At 41.0% G+C, this 17,477-nt stretch overlaps 1 protein-coding gene across 2 annotated transcripts in view; it reads left to right on the forward strand.

Moving 5' to 3' along the window:
- itga10 (integrin, alpha 10) overlaps positions 1 to 17,477 on the forward strand; it is a 29,368-nt gene that overhangs the window by 3,857 nt on the left and 8,034 nt on the right. For both annotated transcript variants that reach the window (XM_080470737.1, XM_080470738.1), the window contains exons 2-8: positions 4,661 to 4,772; positions 4,893 to 5,002; positions 5,082 to 5,170; positions 7,387 to 7,501; positions 7,702 to 7,829; positions 8,506 to 8,654; positions 14,775 to 14,925. In XM_080470737.1, the coding sequence (XP_080326863.1) occupies positions 4,661 to 4,772; positions 4,893 to 5,002; positions 5,082 to 5,170; positions 7,387 to 7,501; positions 7,702 to 7,829; positions 8,506 to 8,654; positions 14,775 to 14,925 (854 nt within the window). The remainder of the gene's footprint in view (positions 1 to 4,660; positions 4,773 to 4,892; positions 5,003 to 5,081; positions 5,171 to 7,386; positions 7,502 to 7,701; positions 7,830 to 8,505; positions 8,655 to 14,774; positions 14,926 to 17,477) is intronic.

Here is a 17,477-nt window from a genome sequence, read left to right on the forward strand (position 1 = left end):
AGTTTGAATTTAGTTTTATTACGCTTGCCCAGTTTTCCTGCTTCTAACACATCAACTTTCAAAATAAAATGTTCACTTCAACCAAACTATATTCCAACTACTAAAGTGTGCCAAAGTAAATAGATAATATCTCTTAGTTTCTTTTTTTCTATAAGTGGTCATAATGTTATGGCCGTACATCATGTTGCTAAAAGTGCAAGCATTGCCTAAAATTACTGCAGCGTCTAACTCAGTTCTTTTCCCTCCAAGTGTGCCCACACACACATATACAGTAGACACATATGCCCATACTACACAATCACAACCATTCACATCAGGCAGCGGCAGCGCCCAGAGCCGATCGTGCGGTCGAGGGAATCTGGACTTCGTTTGGCTTGATAAATGTTTGCCATCAGTTGTCATGGCAACGGGCGGTCAGACAGCCTGTGGTACGGTGTCGTATATAAAACCCAGTGAAAAAGGAACCAGGGGAGTGAGGACTGGACAGGAAAATCAGGGGGGGGGGGGGGGGGGGGGGTGATGGTATGTTTTTGTGGAAGCTGGAGGGGTTGAGAAAAGTGGTGGAAGTGTGTGCGTGCTTGTGTGTGATGAGCAGCGAGTTTGTTATCGAACGTCTGGTTTGTCTTGGAAATAATATTATAGTTGGAGAGTAGAAGTGGTACAGAAGATGTACAGTGTTCATACAAGGCGTCCTACATAACTACATGCGATGACTGAAACGACGGAAGTTGACCTTTTTTTTTTTTGTTGTGAAAATGAAAGATTTGTTATGAAGGAGTCGCTCTACTTTTGCCTACGCGTATTTCCACCAGTTTAGTGCATTAAACATCTGTGAAGAATCAAATAGGCACATTAATATGGTGACAGTCACTGGAGGCTTGGATGCAAAAAAATAGTAAATGTTTAAACAGATCAGAGCAGAAACAGGACTGTTGGCTCGCAGCTCTGCGGTACCATATATTGTTGGGATGACAATGTAGGAGTCTCGCTTGTCTGCCTGTTATACTGAAAGCAAAGTGTTTGATGACTCTGCTAGAAACGTCTGTGACTTTGTAGATCTTAAGTCATCAAATACTTTTAAACGCATTTGAAGCAAGTGAAAAATCAGAGGATCACCAGAGCTACTAAAACTTATCCGGATGGAAACACAAACAAGTGCACAAAACTTGAAGGCAATATCGTCAAAAGTATGTTGTGCAAAAACCTCACGGCAATAAATGTGTTCGTTGAATTTGTCTGTTTGTGCCCAATGAGGAGGCAAACCAGTGAGTTAACAACATTTCTGTCTGCGGAATAATGTTACAGGTGTGGCTGTAAACACAGAAAAAGAAAAAAGAATAAAAAAAAGAAAAAGAAAAAGAGCAGTATGATAATCTGAAAAATAATGAGAAGAAAAGACAATGTCATTACAGGACAAACATCTGTCAGGAAGGAAAAAGTGAAAGAGCAGATAGAAAGAGATTATGGTGTGTGAGAAAATGAGAAAATGCAGGAGCCGAGATGGGAGAGAAACAGAGCACATATCTAGTTTCTCTCTCAAAAACCAAGTGGAATCCCCCTCTGATTGATCCTGGCCGAGGTTTATGTGTGTGTGCGTGTGTGCGTGTGTGTGTGTGTGTGTGTGTGTGTGTGTGTGTGTGTGTGTGTGTGTGTGTGTGTGTGTGTGTGTGTGTGTGTGTGTGTGTGTGTGTGTGTGTGTTTGTGGGGAACTTTCTGTGTACACATGCATGGGTAGCTGGTGCATAATCACAGCAGCAGTGTTCTGGTTTGGTTCTCTGTCCTGTAAATTATTTCTCCAGGACAATCACCAGCTTACAGGAGCAGAAGTATTGTAGTTGTCCCAGACTGTCAAAAAAAAGCCCCTTTTACCATTCAACACACCCTGTTTCCCACGACTACAAATAACATACAGGAGATACACCAGTGGGACAAGTTAAATACTGACTTGTCAAGAGCTGCGCATGGTTTCTTATTCTGAGCAGAAAATCATACACGACGGTGCCCTTTCATTTAGGAGGAAATGTGTAGGTAGGAAATGTAAAAGACTTGATCTCCTGTGAGCTACTGGCAACACCAGTAAAACTTTCTGTTGAAAAAAGGGAGTAAATGTTGATGTATCTAAACCTTTTATTTGAAAATATAGCTGTCGTCACACCGTAACCACCCATGAAGATAATTCAGGACCCAAATGGGAAGAAAAACAGTAGTTTGGCTTCGGTCATCACTGGTTTACATGAAGAAGCTCAAAAGTATTCAGAAACACTTTTCCTACAAAAGTGACTCTTCACGGCGATCAGTCTCGATATTATGTCCACCATCATAATATCGTGTACGTTCTCTCTGTGGCTCCCTTTACACACCAATACATAATACCCTGTGTATTCTAGCCTTTACATAGTTGTAAGTAAACGTACAGCAGTTTTTGCATCGATGAGCTGTGGCTACCAGAGATCCCGTCTCAGGTTCACTGCTTTTACTTTGAATATTTTCAATAGACACTGACCATTAGAGACCATGAAGAGCTGTGGTTTTTGGACATGCTTTGACCCACTTCATCTCGCCATCACAATTTGGCCTTTGTATAACGTGCTTAAATCCTGCAGTGGAGACTCTGGAGGATTTGTCTGACAGCCTACGCGCTACCTTCTTTTTGATTTTCGAGATCAAAGTCTTACCAAATCACACTGTTTCTGCCAGACATCTCCTCTCCACCCTACGCTGTTTTAAAACTGCTGCGTAGTCCAGCACTGCAGCAGGGAGGCAGACTGCTGTCTGACAGCGCAGTAGCTCCATTTAAAGGCAGGTGGCTGCATGACAGTTTAGCATCGTCTCGTATATGAATGAAACACAATCAGACTTATTTCTGGTGCCGATTAGTGAATGTGTGTTGATGTGTAATTGTTTGCCAGACTATTTGAGCACATTTGGATTAACAAAAAACAGATGGATACAGATCAAACTGTGAAGCCAAGAAATGACATGATTTTTAATTTTTTTTAACAGTGTTTAGCAGTGTGAATTGTCAATTATACGAGCACACACACAAAGACAGTCGTATCCTTTGGGGCAGGCATCCTCAGCCATAAGTATCGTAGTTTTCACATTACAGCCTAATCATTTTCAAACTAACAGATTCTTACTATTGATTGGATCAATGCATGTTTTTTTTAAAAAATCATTGAAAAAATCTACTGACTGTTGCTTTGGCTCAGAGGAGGACTCAGAACGCCAGACACCATCGTAGAAGCTCATCTTTACACCCATCAAGGAAAAACAAAAATCCAAATGATGAAAATGTCAACGAGATTGCTGTAAAATCATAAAGTGATGCTGGAAAGTCCAAACATGGAAATACAGGAACACAGACTGAGATGTTGCCCGTACAGGAACCCTGAAACACAAGACAGTGTCTCTGCTGTCACCAGGTGCAGACAATCACACAGTCATGTCAGGCACAGGTGACACACATCAGGGCAGGGAACAACAATCAGACATGAGGAGGGGAAGCCGAGGAGCCTGAAACGGGGGACAGAGCCGGAATCTCAAAATAACACAAGAACACTGAACGTGAACCATGACATTGACTTTGCATTAAGCCAACGTTTGGTTTTAGTCTGAATATGTTGCTTCTTTACCCACTCCCTAAAAATCTTCCCCTAGATTTTTGCTGACTGAAGAAAGAAATAATAAATACGTATTTGATGTTGCCTCGGTCTGCACTTGGTTGTCCTCCAAACTTGTGGCTGTTTGGATATTTGATGCACTACAGATCATTTTCTTCTTCTATCCTAGTGCAATATATTTCTATTGCCCCATTGCTCAAGTTGTGGAAATCAGGAAAAATACCTGAATTGAATGGAATAGAAGTGTGCACTGTGCAGTCCTAATGCATTAAAACATATCAGGCTAATCTCACAAACAAATTTACTCTCTAGTATAAACTTCTGTATTCGTGTTCATGGATCAGTCGTCCTTAATGAAATTCACGACTTCGAAAGCTTGTGTATTTAGTTTCACTAACGTTGGCAGCTGGTCTGTACTTCAGTTTATACCTAAACGTTGGATCAACAACTTGCCGACGCATCCTGCTGCTCTGGGTCATCTCTGTGTCTCCTTCACCTCTCCCTCGGTGTATGAAGGCCCAGCTTGTGTGTCATAACAGGGAGCTTACTATACTCCGTTTTTCTAACCCACACCCTCTCCTGCTTCACTTCTCTTCCCTCTCCTCAGACTGAACTCCTTTTTTCCTTCTAGGTCACCTTTGGTCACTTTGTTTATCCATATTTTGAACCCCCCCCCCCTTTTTTTTTTACCGTCCACCCCCCTTTTTTCGCAGCCAAGAAGTAGAATAATAATCACACTTGTGAACACAGTTTCCAGCCTGATTTTATTGGTCAATGAATACAGTTTGTGTAATGGCACTACAGTTAATGTACAATCTCATCTTTGTAATTTACTCCTCACCTCATTAACGCTCTTTCAAACTACCTTATACAATCAGCGATTACTAACATTTTATTGAAGCCTTTGAGTAAAATATGTGTGCTTGCATCTTGTCCCCTCATCAATGTTTTCCAAGTACTGATTATTATTTTGTGTCCAAGTTTTGTATATAACACAATATATTTTTGTAATGATCTCCTTTTGATATTTCTTGCAGGACTGTGTCAGTGTTTCAACATAGATGTAAAGCATCCGCGCATCTTCACCGGCCCAGAAGACGCTCTGTTCGGTTTCTCTGTCTTACAGCATGAGGCAGGCGGGGAGAAATCGTGAGTGTGTTTGAGGGAGACAGAATAAAGAAAGACACACTAGTCATTAAAATGTCAAACACAAACAGGATGCAGGATGACGCGTCAGTGATGAATGACTGACTCTCATTATGCTTGAAGGATGCTGGTCGGCGCTCCCTGGGACGGGCCGCCGAACAACAGGAAAGGAGACGTGTACAAATGCATCGTGGGAGAGGAGAAGAACTCAAACTGCAGCAAAGTGAATCTAGGTAAGAGAAACAAATCGTCCAAACAAATGTAAGCACTCGGCTGAGTTTAGATGTGTTGTTGACAGACCGTCTCTTTCAGGTGAGACGGCTCTGCAGAATGTTTCTAAAAACTTGAGGAATTCCCACCTGGGAATGACACTCGCTCCGGATTCACCTGATGGCTTCCTGGTATGTGGTCTCAACACACGAGGGTTTTCACTTTTGCCATGCAGGTACTGACTTTGTGTGTGAGAGCCTGAGAGGATGTGGTGAGAGCTTGTGCCTGTTTCTTTTTCACAGTTTTGAAGAATTCTTTTCTCAGCGTGTTTTTACTTTCCGTTTAACCACATGTAGTTTTTCCCTCCTTGTTGGAGCTTTGAAAGGATTTTTTAAATTTATATATATATATAAACATGCACTAACTAAATAACCACTCATTTAAAGAATGATGGGAATACAATCTTAGGTTAAACCTTTGTGGGTGAGTCAAGTAAAACGTCTTCAGAAGCAAACAATGAATAAAGATGTGAAGTCTAAATGAGGATTAATACAGTATTTATATTTTTTCATTTTTAAATTATAATCACGGCAGTATAGCGGGAGAGAAACTGTAAAAAAAAAAAAATCTCAGTTAGCAGCTTCATTTTGATTTTGTTATCCATCCCAAAAGCCTTAAATATAAATACATATTGATGAAAAGCTGAAAAAAGTGTTTCGTATCTATGTGTAGTTCATTTAAACTTATGACAATAATGGGGAAGTTCCCTCCTTGCCCCCTGCTGTGCTAAGTTCCCTCGGAAAGGTCACAGCCTCCATCCATGCACACATTCATCTTCCTTAACATTGTTCCAGGGCCGCTTGGAGGTGGAGCTTTCCTCAGTCAATATAAGTAATGTGTTACTGTACCATCGCTGCTTCGTCACTAATATGCTTGTAACTAATTGAAAATTGTGTCACCCTGGCAGGAGTGCACGCAATTGAAAGTACCCGACTTTAATAATTTTAGCACAAACAGACCAATATAACATCTGCGCACCGTCATTTCAGTTCCAACTAACTAAATATGTGAATCAGTGAAAAGATTAACACACATAGTATTTACAATTCTGATAATGTGTCATAGCAACGCTGCAAAAACATAACGGAGACAATCAAAAGTAATAATCTAACCGTGAGTTGGCTAATGGACGATCGTGTTTTCTGTGTTTCGATAATGAAAGATGGTAACCAAATATACAGTAGATGGTGTGTGGCTTGTGGGAGTCAGAGCTGGAAAGTTGGCAATCGAAGCAGTGGTGTTCAGGGTCTCATTTTTATGAAACAACACTTAAGTCTCAATGCTGTTGCTCTGATACACACACATCTCATCATCGCCGTGCTGTTGCTCTCCAACTCTAATTTCTCCAGTTCTGAGGCTTCTGGCTCATACCGGCGTACACAGCCGCAGCCAGGAGGCAGCTGTGTGTGTGTGTGTGTGTGTGTGTGTGTGTGTGTGTGTGTGTGTGTGTGTGTGTGTGTGTGTGTGTGTGTGTGTGTGTGTTTGTGTCTTTACGTGTTTTGGTGTCTGCCAGGTTTTTACTGCTGCTTAAGGGTGTGGAGTCGTGTACAGTTCACAAACACAGTCCAGTTTAGTCTGCGTGCGTGTGTGTGCGTGCGTGCGTGCGCGCGTGCGTGTGTGTGTGTGTGTGTGTGTGTGTGTGTGTGTGTGTGTGTGTGTGTGTGTGTGTGTGTGTGTGTGTGTGTTTATCTTAACCCCAGTGGTCAGGTCTATAACAGGATTGGAATGCGTCTCCAGCCTTTTGTTAATGACAGACCGTCCAAAAGCCATAACACCTCTCGCTTTCCTCCATCTTCTCCCTCCATGGTTGCCTCTCTCTCTCTCTCTCTCTCTCTCTCCCTCTCTCTCTCTCTCTCTCTCTCTCTCTCCATCTCCATCTCCATCTGTTCCTCTGCTTGTCTATGTGACTGAGGAGAAACTTGTCCATATAATGACAGGGGGAGAAGAACCCCCCCCTCCGGTCTCCCTCCTTTGTCTTTCTCTACTGTATGCTTCAGTTTGTTTGTCATCTCCAGTCTCTCCCCTCACTCTATCCCCTTGCTATGAAAGTCAAATAAACGGCGAGCTTTGAAGACCGAAGTATTTTTATGGGGTACCCCGCCACCGCTGCCGCCCCCCACCCTGCGTTTAGCACAATCACATCGCTGGTCTTGGGTTCCAGCTCTGTTAAACCGCTCATGACAACAGTCACTGCCAAGATGTCAACAATAGTCTCTCCCTTTCTCTGCTTCTCCCTCATTTTTCTCGCCTCCAAACTACTCCATTGTAGTTTTTCCATGACTTATTCCCTCTTATGACTTTCGTGCTTGTGTGCGTGTGTGCGTGTGTGTGTGCTTTTGTTTGGCAGGCATGTGCCCCACTATGGTCGCAGGAGTGCGGTACGTCTATGTTCAGCACTGGCATCTGCGCCTCTGTCAGCGATGACTTTGAGCCAAGAGAGACCATCGCGCCAACGGCACAAAGTAACCACAGAAACATGAACACATGCATGCACGTTTCTAGTCTTTCTTTATTTTTTTTATTTGCAACGACTTACCTTCAGTTCTGGTAGACTTTTTCTTAACTCAGCTGTACTAAGTAACTATTTTCTAACCATAAAACATGTCATCATTGCTTTAATGTGACCGTGTAAACATGAATATATCTCCCCCACATTCTGCAGGGTGCTCCACATACATGGACATTGTGATCGTGCTGGATGGCTCCAACAGTATCTACCCTTGGTATGAGGTTCAGAACTTCCTCAGCAACATCCTCAGCAAGTTTCATATCAGCTCGGACCAGATGCAGGTAACACTGCACGTCAGCTAGTAATGGAAATTTGTGGCTTTGAGTTGGAGTGTGTCTCGCACTTAATTCTCTGAAACCACTTTGCTGTTTTCCCAGAACAGTGAGAAGTGAGTTCCCCGGGTGAAAACATGCATATGTGACATATAATGTTTGGCAAATAAGACCAGGATGAATTGCTGTTGTAATGTAAAGGGACATGAGCCCTCCAGGCTTGAGGTTACAGAGGAATGAAAGTTTGAAGATGGAGGCGGGGTTCTGGGGACATGATCCTCAGCTAAACAACCAGAGGACTGAGAAAGGGGGGTTTGAGTTATGAAAGGGGAGGTACAGGGGGTCGGGGGTAGCAGGCAATGTGAGGTGAAGAGGAAATACCTCTGGTTTTTGAATGAATTCAAAAATTCCCCAAGTGCAGTGTTTGCTTTACGAACAGGACGGGTACTTAAAGAGATAGTTCACCCCAGAAACACCAGCCTCAGATGTTGCTTCCCGCAATTATGTGCCAGCAGCCAACCAAGAACATATGTGTGTGTGTGTGTGTGTGTGTGTGTGTGTGTGTGTGTGTGTGTGTGTGTGTGTGTGTGTGTGTGTGTGTGTGTGTGTGTGTGTGTGTGTGTGTGTGTGTGTGTGTGTGTGTGTGTGTGTGTGTGTGTGTGTGTGTGTGTGTGTAAACATTCAGGTTGGTATACTTCAGTATGGTGAAGTAGCAGTTCACGAGTGGTCTCTGAAAGATTACCAGACCACACAGGAGGTGGTGGAGGCCGCCAAGAACATCAGCCGCCAGGAGGGACGGGAGACTCGCACTGCATACGCCATCCACATGGCCTGGTAGGGCTGTCACTCACCCTTACTGCACTTCTGCCGATCGTTTTGTTCTTAAACTAGTTTGTAGATTTGGCCGGCTCACTGGAAACTGCCTGGCTGTTTTAGATTTTAGTTGTTACATTCTTTAGGGTTTTCTCTAACTATATCGGAGAGTAATTTGTAGTTATATTGACAAAGAGGTCAGGTTTTCTTTTTAAGTTTGCATTCTTTTTGCGCTCCAGGCTGCTTTTGATTTACAATAACTGAGAAATAAGATGATAATTTGACTGGATAGTGAAACACAGAGCTGCTTTAGTAATTTTAACTGTATGATGTGAAAAGAGTAGTGACAGAAACCCACAAATAATAATAGAACATCTGTTGGCTGGAGAGGTTTACGTAGTCTTCAATCATGTGGTTTTTCTTGTTTTGGCCAAAGGTGAAAAAGAAAAAGAAAAAAGAAAAGGAGTAAAAAAAAAATAAAAAGATGTGCATCTTTGTCCCATTTGTTTTGACATTGGACCAAAAGATTGAAACAAACACATACCGAAGCGCTGCTGTGATGTGACATTTTGAAACTTCACTTCCACGACTTTCTCAATAACCCTGTTTGTATTGCTGAATGCAATTCATGTGATGATATTTTCACCCACTGAGAACTGATCAAATATTGTATAAAGGGGTCAAAAACATGTTACACCTTCCAAGACTGATAAAGAACTGCTGTATTGTACCCCTGGTACTCATGATGTCCCATGTTTGGTTCATTTAGAGGTTTTTAGACTGTGTAGCATTAATGTTTTTATCCAACATCATGTGCAGACAGGTCTGCTTTTAAAGCTGAGGAATCAAGACATCACTTATTTGAAAACACAAAATAAAATGTCAAACTTATTAATTGATCCATCCTCTGTTCCACTTTATCTTGTTGTCGGTGTTGCAGTGATTCCCAGCTAACTGAGGAGGAGAACAAAGTAAACGCAGGGGGGGTTGCCAGTCCATCACAGAGACAAACAATCACAGACTCACATTACGAGCGATTGAGGGTGGCTAATTAATCTCACATGCATGTGAGACGAAACCAGGGGACCCGAAGCAAACCCATGCACAGTGAGAACATGCAAAGTCCACACAGAGGAGCTCACAACTTTCTTAAGGTGAAAGTGGTAACCCCCCAAATAAGAGTCTCAAAAATATTGAATTTAAAGAATCAAACATTATGCTTAGAAAGCATTTGTCACAATCACATGCGTTCAGAGCCATCAACATGCCCGTTCAATAAGAGTTGAATTTTGTGTGTTGAACTTGTCCAGACTAGAGATTAAAACTATTTAAATCACTAAAACTCTGCTAACATTCACTATTATATTGACGACTCGATTGCAATAATTACGCCTGATGTTCAGTTTCCAGTAACACCAGTTAAAGTATTGTATTGGTGAAGCTTTCATTTGGGCTTTCATTGCCGTCCATCATAGTAATGTAGGAAGAAAATACAAACTAATAGAAATTAAACAAACCTAAACCTGGACTTTTCATGTCTTTGATTAAATTCTGAGGATATCTCTGTGTGTTTTTCCTAATAAAAATTAAATAACTGTTGCAATATATAATTACTAACAATACAAAATGATTGTTGTTTCGCGACACAAAGCCATGTAAAATTTTGTTGAATAACAAACCTAATATTAACAGTGACAGACAGAAATGAAGACGTCATACAAATTCTCTTCATATAGAAAGAATGAACTTAGCCAACAAAGGCAAAATCCCACCATAAATACAATAACTGAGCATTTAAGAGGTTTGCTGTCAGTGGCATCCTTCATTTCTATTCACTTCCATGTGAAAATCCTGTGTAATTCGGACTTCTGTTTTTTGATCCTTTCTAATTAAAATATAATTGGCAGCATGCTCACCAAACACAATGAAAGATTTAACAATTTAACAGCTAACTTTTTCCCCTCAAAAGTTGGTAAAGACCTAAAATGGGGAAAAGGCAGCGACTATAAAACTTCACCAAGTGAATATGAGCAAGTCTTTAAATGTTTGTCAGTGTCTGCTTAAAACATTATCATCCAACTGTTCACTAAAAAACAACTCTATAAACCAGCAGCGTGTCCACGCTTTGGGCTTTCACCTAACAAAACTAATAATGAAGACAGAAATACGATTATTCAATGTCTCCAGTTATTGAACAAAGATACATGTAAAAGTTGAATTTGAGCACACTTTGCCCTCACCTCTCTGACTTAGAGGTATTTCTGGGGGGTATTTAAGCTGGTAACCCAACGCTGAAGAAACAACGCTACTGGTCGAGGGTCAGTGAGGTGTCTTGAAATATCCTTTTCAAAATAAAATTCCTGCTTCATTAAAGTCATGCCCGCATAGAGTGCCACACCCAGGTCTGACGTGTGGCCACAACAGTCATTTTTGGTTTTTGGGATGTGTGTGTATAGAGCAGTGTCCTACTTTCTCTCTCTCTCTCTCTCTCTCTCTCTCTCTCTCTCTCTCTCTCTCTCTCTCTCTCTCTCTCTCTCTCTCTCTCTCTCTCTCTCACGCCCACATACACACAGGTAATTGGAGAGTTCCTGTTTTCTGGTACATTTGAAGGTAAAATTCAGGACAACTTTAGGAGGAGCATTTTAAAAGGTAGTTGGGACGCACCATTAAAATGCCACAACTGTGGCTTTAAAAACACCAGTGATGAGAAATCCAGGCACTGCTCCTGCATGCTCTCTCCACCTTTTACCTTTCACTTTGTCCGTCACCTTCACTTTCCTGCTACACACAGATTTAACAGTACTGCAACAAAGACACACAAAAAAAAAACGTGCTCTTGATTTGTAACACGCATCAAAGGTTTTCTCCTGTATAAGATGTTTGTCAGGGCAGTGAAATTAAATATAAAGCAACAACTTACAGTAACATATCTGCTGCCACTCACATGCCCAGATGAGGAGATACCAGCGTCGACACTACGCAGGAAAGTGACAGGCTAAGAAAACAGTGAGATTGGCTGAGCTGGGCTGTTCGCTGCCTGCTGGCTCAGCACGGCTGCAGGTGTGGCAAAACCCGACCCAGCCTGGCCGGCCAAAGTACTCCTCCCACAGCTGTAAAAATACACACACGTACAGTACACGCATGCATATGTGAGCACATACACATCACAGACTCCCATCATGCATTGAATTTATGCATGGAGGCTTTCAAGTTTACTGTCCAGTGCGACATTAACATCATTCATTCAGCAACCTCCTGACCCCGACTTTGACCCTCTTCACTGCATGTTTGATCTTTGACCTTTGCCCTAACCCTGCCCTTATTATCAACGTAACTCTAGACTCAACCCGTTAGCTAATTTAGTTCTCAGAATAACAGAAAGAAAAAAACCATGGAATTTTAAACTCTTACATTCATATACTTTTGATGTTGGCAGGATTTGGCATACATACTTCTCCCGCAGCAATCATGATGAACACCTACCATAAAGTAGAGAATTGAGGCTTTGCGCTTGTATATTAGTCATTATGGTGACCCTCCAGGATTTCCCCAGTAAAACCACACAATCGCAGACATCATTCACCAGTGTGTCGCACATTTGTAACAGGAGCTTCTCAGTCAGAAATACACATTTATATTGAAGAACTGCCAGATAATGAAAGTTGTAGATATCTTGAAAACAGGAAATTGCACTCACTCATTGCATGTTTTTGGACAGCTTTTAAAACTAAATAAATCCAGTCTAAGCAGTTAAAATTATTCTTGTTAGAATAATCACTACACGACTCATACAATAGCTCTACCTGGGATTTTAGACTTCAAAATGACTGCTATGAGGCGTGATGTACTATATGAGGCATGACTGTTTTTGGAAGTTGGAATTAAAATGATTCATATAAAAGTGCGTGCAAGGGTACAAAAGTCAAACATTAACAAAAATTTGACTTGAAGAGAGGACTGTTAAATTAAAAATAACTTACACAAACATATCTTCTCTCACACACACAGATTGACAGATACCAGAGTTAGTATGTAGTTAAAAAAAGCTCCCAAAATAACAGGAAAGAAATGTGGTCACAGTTGACGTTCATTCTAAAGTTTTTTGTTTTTCAGATTTTTGTTGGAGTAGCTATATAGCCCAGACGAAGATGCTTTAGATTTTAGTGGCTTTGTGTATATTTTGGACTATTCAGGACTTCTTGGAAGGTTGAAGCTCAATTTTTTCTTTTTCAGATCATTAATTAGGCATTTTCTATTAAATTGGCCAGACTAAACTATCATAAAATTACAATATAGTTATTATAAAAGTGATTATTATAAGGACTGCTTCTCATGTAAGACACACTATATCAACACAGCACAGCATTAATGCAAAACTGTTCCCAGGATGTGTGTGTGTGGACATGAAGCGCCGCCCCGGGCGAACGTCAAAGTAATGAAAATATCCAAAATGCCGAGCCGTTTTGGTTGTCACTATTCAGAGACATGAAAGACTTGACTCGCTTGAAGAGGGTTCACATACTCGGACTTCCTCTCGAGGAGGGGACCCGAACCTGAACTCCTAAAGAACAAACTTCAGAATAGCTCTGTGGTCAGACTCTGCAAACACTTGATGGATTTTCAATCTCTTGATGGTGTTAAACTGTACATTTTAGTTTTGGACCCCCCGCCCTCTCCCCGCTGTACTCAGGCACTCAGACGAATATCACATCAACATGTAAAAATGACAATAAAAGAACCACAGGCTACAACTTGGATGCAGACTTGATGACTGCGTTATTAAGATGAAACAGCGACTCCACAAGTGGATTAACCAGTGATTTCTGTATCGCTCCACCCGTCTGAGACACTCTCACAAGCGTACACTCACAGACCGCCGTGCCGTGTCATTACCACACTGCTGCGACTCCATAAAAAGCCTGGTAAATACAAGCAGGCCTCCCAATTAGCGCCACTTACTTTCTCTGCTCTTTCATCTCCTCTTTCTTATCCCTCTTTCATCCTAATTTTTCTTTGCTTTCCTTTTTTTCCTGTTTATTCTTTCTTTTCCTGTTCACCTGTCTGTTTAGTCATTTTTTCCCCTCACATCTGTACATCTGCGATCTTCAACTCTTCTTTTTCTTCTGTCTTTACCATTTATTTTTTATTCCACCACTGAAGCAGGATTTGTGCTTCATAGTTTTCATATTTGACTTCAATTGACTGCAATATACTGTCTTTTGTCGCTTTCATCATTTCATCTAGTTTGAATTCCTGGTCCATTTTTTTTCTTCTCTTTCTTTTCCATCTTTCAACACTTTTTATTAGTGGAACTTTGTTTCACCCCACGTTATTATACCATGTGGTTATTTGACCATAAAGTACCCTTATTGTTAGATTTCTTATTGTGTCGTATTTTTCAGTGATTCATCTATCCTTCTTATTTTTCTGGTTTACTTCCACCGCTCTCCTCTGTTTCTTCTCTCCTCCCCCTGCACCCTATGTAATTTGCACGCTGCATAGGGGAAATGGTTGTTTTTAACTCTGAGTTCCTTGTGGCTGACCACAATGTTATATTTAGGCAAGGGCTGGAGTTAAGCTTGAAAATGACTGAGTTCACCAGCACTGACTATTCTCTCTCATTCCATGTGTGTGTGTGTGTTGGTCTGAGGCTTACCACCTCCATTCAGCTCTTGAAGCATGAAGCAGGTCCCATTGAGGACAGGTTTTTTTGCAGACAAACAGGGTGCGGCCGCTCTGTATCACTGGCACCACTGGATGGGAATGCACAGATGCGGTTACTGTGTGCAGTGACAAATGCCCGTTGCATGGACTGACTAATTTGATTCAACTGGCACTCGTCGTATGTGTGTCGAGTATGGTTAATACAGTTGTGGAGAGGCCCATTTGTGATTTCGGTCATTTATGAGAAGGAGCTCAGATCCAGAGCCTCAATGTTTTTACAAGTCTTTCATTTTGACCAGAAAAGCACTTGGTGTTTTTTATTATCTTACTTTTTTGAGACATGAGGAAACCAAGTGGCTGGACACTCCATGGTATCCTCCCTTTACTCTCAAATGCCATGAATCAAACTCCCTCCAGCAGGATCAGCAAAATGTTAAATTGTTCACTACAAATCTCATTTTCCTGCTTTGTTTGTAGCACAGAGGCATTCAGTGCTGAGCGGGGAGCGAGAGATGGCGCGACCAAGGTGATGATAGTCGTGACAGACGGAGAGTCACATGACGGGGAGGAGCTACCAGACGCTCTGGAGGAGTGCAAACACAGAAATATCACCAGATACGCCATCGCTGTGAGTACATCTCATCTCATGTGGACAGACACAAACCCAGAAAGTAACATTATGATTTTATTTAAAATATTTTTAAAGTTTAGGATATTATGATACTTTACTTATCATTGGAATGTATGGTGGGGTGTGTAGAGGATCTCCAACATTAGCCACCACACATTGTGTGAAAGTGGCATCCTGACTGTTTACTTCAACAAGTGACCACACAGTGTTACCATCACCCTCCCCAAAAATAACATCTCCAAAATTAATCAAACGATTCCCCCTGGGTGAACTGAAATAGCCGACTGGGAATGAAAATTCCTTCCTTTCATCTCCACCCGACCCCTCAGCACACAGAAACCCACCGAGTGGTGGCATCCTTGGTGGTTAGTATCAGAGGGGCAGACGGCGTCGGGTGGCAGGCCTGGTTGCAGACCCTCCCTGTCCCACAAAAGTATTGAGGGAAGCTTCAGACTCCACTGGAACCACAGAAAAGAAACTGAGCCAAACATGAAGTAAGAGAGGCAAAGTGCCACTTCATATGGGCACAGATCGGACGTACTGATCCATGGATGGAGGAGCGTTCCCATTAGTCGCTGCTTGAGGAGCAAAAATATCTGTTTTATAGAAATATATATATATTTTTTTCTTGAATCTAACATGTATACATCCAACAATAGGAAATTCCCTTATGATGCAAAAGCACTGATTTCTCCAAATGATGGAAACAAACTCTACTGTAATGCACTATTAGTAGAATGAAGCATTTATCCATGCTTATGTATTTGTTTGTTGACGTGATCAGTTTAAAATTACTTTAAACACACTAATTGTTCTTTAACGGTGACCACAAAGTAACCACATTTGTTAACTTCCTCATTTCCTCCTGTTTCTTCCAGACTAACAATGATGAGTTAATGACAATAGCAAAGTTTTTGGAATAATGGGGGGTGCTTGAGTAGGATTTGTGTGTCTTATGTAAATAATCTTCTCATGTACTGTCGTGAATACTGACATGTTTTGTCTCATTGCCTTGGAAAAAGAATATATATATATTCTTACCTCCTCTTGGTAGACCTGATTGAAAAATGGGAAACCGAAAACCCCATAAAGCCAATAAACAAGTGACAGCAGACACTGTGGGGGCATGTTTGGCAGCATTTGTTTTTTTATAATACTGCATTGCATTGTAGGGTAATTGTGTTGAACAGTGTGGATTTGTCAGCAAAGATTTTAATACCTTTTCCAGAATTCCAGTGAGAAATAATTAATATCTATTATTTTAAGCAATAAATCAAGAAACATCTGCAATTTTATTCTCACTGATTGGATTAATGTTAAATTATAGAAATATAGATATTTTTTGTTTTTTTATTTTGATAACTTCCATTATTAAGATAGTTATTTTGCTCAATTTTACTGTCAGAGGAGCTCCTAACCACTGTCCATCAATGGTACCAGTGACAATAATGTATTCTGTTCTATTTATAAAAAGAAATCTCCAATGTAAATGAAATTCAGCTCGTTTAAGTGAGTGGCCTGTAAAGGGTTAATGTTTCATTTTCACGTTTCCAAGTTCTTTGAAGCACCTAATACATGACTGAAGCTATATAAACACACATTTCTTCATAATGCTTCACCATCAAACTATTTGAAACAAAAAGCACCCACAGTAACATTGGCACAGTGAAATAAACAGAAATAGTTAGAGGGTTTGATGCACACCTTAATAAGTTGATTTAACAGCATGTTTTCTGCTTATTAGAACAATTAGATTTATTTCTGAGGCTCGTTGAGGTTGTTGTAAGTGCTGAACAAAGTGGAAGAATAAAACAACGCCTCCCAGCCCTGGTTTTGGTGAATCTATTCCCTAATAGATTGTTTGAATGTGACACGGAGCTCAGCGTGTATCTGACAACATGCAATCTCTTTCAATATGTGAAGCACGATGCACTTACACTTACAACAAAAGTCTTGTGACAATGACAGAAACACTGTCTAAAGGCTGTTGTGATATTTCAATCATGATAAGAAATTCAGCAGAAATTAAAGTGCTTCCTTAGACAAAAGTGTTTTAAGATATGATTTAACCAAAGTGTTATTTCACAAGAAGCAATAAAAACAGAAACCTTGAATATGGGTAGAAAAAGTGGCATGTCCTAAAGGAGAACAGAAACAAACAAGAACAGATGAGGAAAACATGAAAGAATGAGGTGGTCTCTGTGGTTGAATGTTTGTTCAGAAACTCAAAGTGGTGACAGGTAATTACTTCTTGTAACAGCAGCCATGTTTTCACGTGTCCCTCTGTGCTGCGTGCGCACCGCTCACCGGGGAGATCTGAGCTTTCAAAACAAGAGCATGGACTGTGTTTTATACATCAGTGCCACACTGGAGATGTGTGTGTTTGTGAGTGACCCGTTTATGCGCCACGACATACAGTATGTGGGGGCAAGAACTTTTAAATATTTTCTATATTTCCGGGCTCGTCAATCAGAAACACATGCTTTACATTTCAACAGGACTTTCTATTTTCATCCCTTTTAGTTTCTCTTTCATCTGTTGATGATTAT

Source organism: Lipophrys pholis (genome assembly GCF_963383615.2).
Source record: "Lipophrys pholis genome assembly, chromosome: 9".
Lineage (NCBI taxonomy): Eukaryota > Metazoa > Chordata > Actinopteri > Blenniiformes > Blenniidae > Lipophrys > Lipophrys pholis.